Genomic DNA, 4,901 nt, shown 5'->3' with positions numbered 1-4,901 from the left:
TATATGCTATATGTATATTATTTCAAGTGGTATTTTAAGTAGTATATATTCTACATATATGTGTATATATTTTTTATAGACTAAAATAGTATATATTTAATATATACATGTGTATATGTTTCTAAAGTAGTATTATGTGTAATGTATATATTGTACGTATATATGTGCATATATTTTCTATGCATATATTTTCTATAGAATCTAAACTAGTATATATTTAAAGTGTACATATGTATATATTTTCTAAAGTAGCATACATTTAGTGTATATATATTGTATATACATTATTTAAAGCAGTATATATATTATATTGTACATATATTAGCATATATTTTCTATAGAATCTAAACTAATATATATTTAAAGTACTAGTATGCCCGTGCGATGCACGAATGAACGGATGAAAATACTATATAAGAGCATTTGCTATTACAAAAAGTGTTGTTGGTTGATTGTAGAATTGTAAACTTCTTCTCACTAATGTTGTTTTATCTTTTAATAAAATTATAGTGTCAGGACCAACGTATACTATCTACTAATAAGTGCCATAGTCTTTTGTTGCTGGCTTATATATAAAGGGAATATGAATGCTTGTCACGCCATGTTATGGAGCATCATGAAGTAATGGATAATGAAGCACAAAAAAGCTACATTTAAGGCGACATACATACATATATTAAACAATATTTACAATAACACTATAGGTGCGGCATACTAGTTGGTGCACCATTAAGTGCACCAGGCTCATTTGCACACTATTAGTACACTTTCCATTGATATTTGGAGCCTCCAATTCAAACAGAGACAATGATTCGTAAACCCCAAGAGGTTTTTCTATACATTAGAGAGAGGGGTCAGAAGATAGATATTCACATACAAACATAAAATTCAACATGATGATACCTCTAAAGCCACACTCATTGAATCAAATTTTAACAGCAAAGATTACAAAACCTGAAGGCTTATATGCCATGATCATTTACTCGTTAACACGAAGACTTATATGCCATGCTTCCTCTTTTTTTTTTTCTTTCAAAAGGCAAGCATATGAAACTTTTAAATTCACTTCACAACTTTACAAGATTTGTAACCCACAACGGTATACCTCATCACCACATATTAGTACTGACAGTTGCCAAAAGCTCTTTTTTCAATTCTAATCCCAGAATTTGAATATAATAGTGTTAGAAAAACGTATTCATGTCCATTGATGAACGGAGATCAACCAAACTGCAGATAAGAATCAGAAAGCACGGAAAATCATGTACCCATAAGTTCACCTCTAAATAAAAAAAAAATCCACTTCTCAGAGCTTTATGGAAGTCGGTACCTGAATTGAAATTCAAGTCCAATTTCATGCTTCTTACACTCAAACCAGTACATAAAAAACAGAAACATACCTTTTTAATGCTTCTTTGTCGCGCCTAAGAGACTTCCGTAACAATTTATCATTAACAAATTTCTCTGTTTGTTAACATCCCAACAATGCTTTACCACAAATCAATTACTGAGAATAATAATAATTTCTAAGAATAATTATGGATGAACAAGTTCAACAGTAAGGAAGTAAAAGCTTTGAAGTTTCCACATAGTACGTCTCAAGTTTCAACTTCCTTTTCTCCCAACTTTTTGATTTGAAGTTTCCACCTTTCTTTTCACATGGTACATTTGAGATCAGAGGAATATTCCACCTGTCTTTAGTTTTACCGTGTCAAATCAAAATCAAAAAAACAAATTGAACACTTCCTTAAAAGTCCTTGTGAAGGCCAAACCAAAACCAGGCAAAGTAAAACACTTTCTCGAACTCCATACCAAATTACAGATATTACCAGTGGATAACTAATGCTTTTTTCACCATGGCATTCATATCACCCACAGATGAACACTGGCACAAAGCATAATAGATACAGAAAGAATAGTCACACAATAGATAGAGAACAGGCACGATGATGCTAAATTTCTCCAAATGTAGCAGATTTTATGAAAGAATTGGTTCCCAAAAAAATTAGTCGCTACATTGCTACAATAGATATCTTAACCTCAACTCCAACTTAACAATCACGATTTTGAAAGAAATGTGGTGAAACTTAACTGGAAGCAGCACTTTTCGTTCCCGATAAATCTGTAGGAGTGTGATGGCTTCTAAAGCTGCTGAACGTGCTTCATATTGAGTCAAAACATAGTGATTTGGAGCCCAAAAATAAATCCCATCCTTTTCTAGTACGCAAAAGTTACCCAAAAAGAGGACTACAGTTCCTGCGAGCATACCAAAATGAAGTTTTCATAATCAGATATAAAGAATTATATTCTTGTCCACATTATCTTCAGTTGTTTGATAGGTTATTAAATTTGATTACAATCACACAAACAGAATAGTAAAATTCCAGCAAATGAGGAATCAACTGTCCATCTCTGATCTACGACTCTACAGGAACACTTGGAAGAAACGAGAATCCGTCTAGTTAATGATAAATGGCACACAACATTTTATACAGAAACAGCAACAACATAATTTCAAGAAAATGTCAGAACCAAAAACAAGTGCATTTTCATCTCAGCAGTGCACCAGATGACAATGTCATTGTATAGGATACCCAAGATTTGATGTATCAGTGCATACTGCAATAATCTGCTCACAAGAGTCTGTTTTCGATCTTCCTTTCTAAAGAACCTGATCAGTGAATAAAGTGCCCACTCAAGTTTTTACAAAGGGGTAATATCTTGATGCTCAAATTACTGAACAAGCTTCTTTAGATACCCATATAGAATAAAGCAAGTATAAGTAAGTGTTTATTCAAAACTTTTCTTTTGGTAGATACTTAATAGCAATTTAAAACCAAGGAACTATAGAATAAACTTGAAGATGAAAACTTACTTTAAATACAAAGTACATATTCACATTATAAAATCAAGGCGAGTACAACAAGAGCATATTCACAATCTGCTTCCATAGGCAGTTTTATGCAGTCAAGAATGAAGGTGAAGTGCTTTACTTGGTTAGTGAATAAGAAAGTAGGTTTTCCACATGAGGCTCTGCAGACCAAAACACATCTCTTTCTGTATTGCAAAGTAACAAAGCAAGTATGGGATTCATTCACTGGTATAGCCTGTGTAAACTGGAGCATGCCAAAACACAATAGACTTACCCAGCTGCTGGATTAGGAAGGTTGGCAACAAAAGCCAAAAAAGATAGGGCCTACAGAGGGTAAATTATACACAGACCTTACCCCTACCTTGTGGAGGTAGAAAGGCCCTGAAAAACTAAAATTAAAAGTCAAAAAATGTTGGATAGCAATTAAAAGTCAAAACAATGAAATCCGATGCTATATTACTCAAGAGTTAAAACAGGGACAACTAATTTGAATAGACTTAGATTTATGGTGAATTACAGTATAATTAAATGCTCCTAACAACTGTAAATTTCAAGAAAAACAGATCAAGAAAGCCTTGAAAACTGAAGGGACCAATAAAAGTGCAGCAGATATTCTACAGAATGGTGGGCAAATCTATGGAAAAGTCACTTTTACATACTGTCTCAAAAGAACTCCCCGTACATAAAGAAAAAACATACTGCAATCACACGCACCTTGTTGAAGACATCCGAACCCATGAAAAAACTGCTGGAGTAGGATGAGGATGTGAAGGCATGCTTCTATTTGTCATCGGTGTTGATGTATCCCTTGTTGAAAGGTATTACGAAAGCCTCCCTTGATCGAAGAGTAACCTGAGAAAAGAAATGCCTAAGAATCCATCCGACAGAATACAACCCAAAACATGAAAAATTAACAGATACCCAAAAGAAATAGAAGATCAACACTTAATCAGGAAATGTGGCTACCGGTAAAGATAACCACCAGTCCATCACAGAGATAAGCTGGTAAAATTTGAGATTACATATGGGCGAAACGTGAAGGAAAATAAGAAAGCAAAAAAATATCCATAATAGAGATCACCATTACGATCTAAATATTAAAAAAGAAAAAACCTCTAAAAATAAGTAGATTTATTGAAGGTCAGTTAAGAGTGTGCAAAATTAAATATACAGTCTTAATAGCTAACGTTATCCTATATACATAACATAATTTTTCGATAAAAATTGTGCATCTGATTACCCTTACAGAAACTGCCCTTGCACCACAGTGGTGGACACCCATTAAGTACAAACTGGTTGAAGTCCTTGTGGATGAAAGAGGAAACAAATGATCAGTTGGAATAACCTTTCTAACTGGATACACCATTTATTAAGAGAAATTATCAAACTCAACACACCAACTCATATAGCGACTTGTAAAAGATCCGTATATCAATACATACGAGTCAGCTAAACATCACCGAGTCCCTTCCGTGTATTCCCAACAAATAAATCCCCAGATTTTATCATGCCTGGGACGCGTCCAGCAATAGAGAAACAAGGGAACCGAGCCACTGCTTTTTTTCTCCCTAGAGAAACTATGGCAAGTGCCTTAGTGGCTGGCTTGTACATAGCCAATTTCTCATCTTTTGCTCCCTTTGTTAACAACGCGATGTTCTTGGCAGCTATCTTTGCATGACTTTGAGCCAAATAACCTTGTTTAAGTTCCTGCATTTCACCATCACAAAAAGTAGGAACAAATCCGGTGCAATAAGGACGTTCAAGAGGGTGAGAAAAGATTCATTTACTTACCGGAATATCAGTGATATCCCCAATACCAAAAATATTGTTGTGACCTTTGACCCTCAAATTTGAATCAACCATTAGCCTTCCTTGGGTATCCAAACTATCCTTCAAGATAGTTTCTTTTAGCCATGACGAACCAATTGATTTTCCAATGCAAATAAAATGGCAATCAGCAACTATAGCTTCTCCACCCGATGTTCGATAAACACCATCTGATGAAGAGTTCAAATCAACAGATTGTCCT

General features: G+C 34.3%; 1 protein-coding gene across 6 annotated transcripts; it reads right to left on the bottom strand.

Moving 5' to 3' along the window:
• Nucleotides 1–811: 811 nt before the first annotated feature.
• On the bottom strand, nucleotides 812–4,901 carry LOC107846014 (apoptosis-inducing factor homolog B-like; the record flags this gene model as incomplete). Of its 6 annotated transcripts, none has more annotated exon segments than XM_047398243.1 (6): nucleotides 812–1,230; nucleotides 2,093–2,256; nucleotides 3,587–3,724; nucleotides 4,113–4,176; nucleotides 4,315–4,579; nucleotides 4,664–4,901. In XM_047398243.1, coding segments are annotated over 2 exon segments (496 nt in total), but the record flags the coding sequence as incomplete, so codon positions are not given.

Source organism: Capsicum annuum, chromosome 10 (assembly GCF_002878395.1).
Source record: "Capsicum annuum cultivar UCD-10X-F1 chromosome 10, UCD10Xv1.1, whole genome shotgun sequence".
Lineage (NCBI taxonomy): Eukaryota > Viridiplantae > Streptophyta > Magnoliopsida > Solanales > Solanaceae > Capsicum > Capsicum annuum.
Note: the sequence above shows the minus strand (reverse complement) of the source record. Positions and strands in the feature narration are given on the sequence as shown.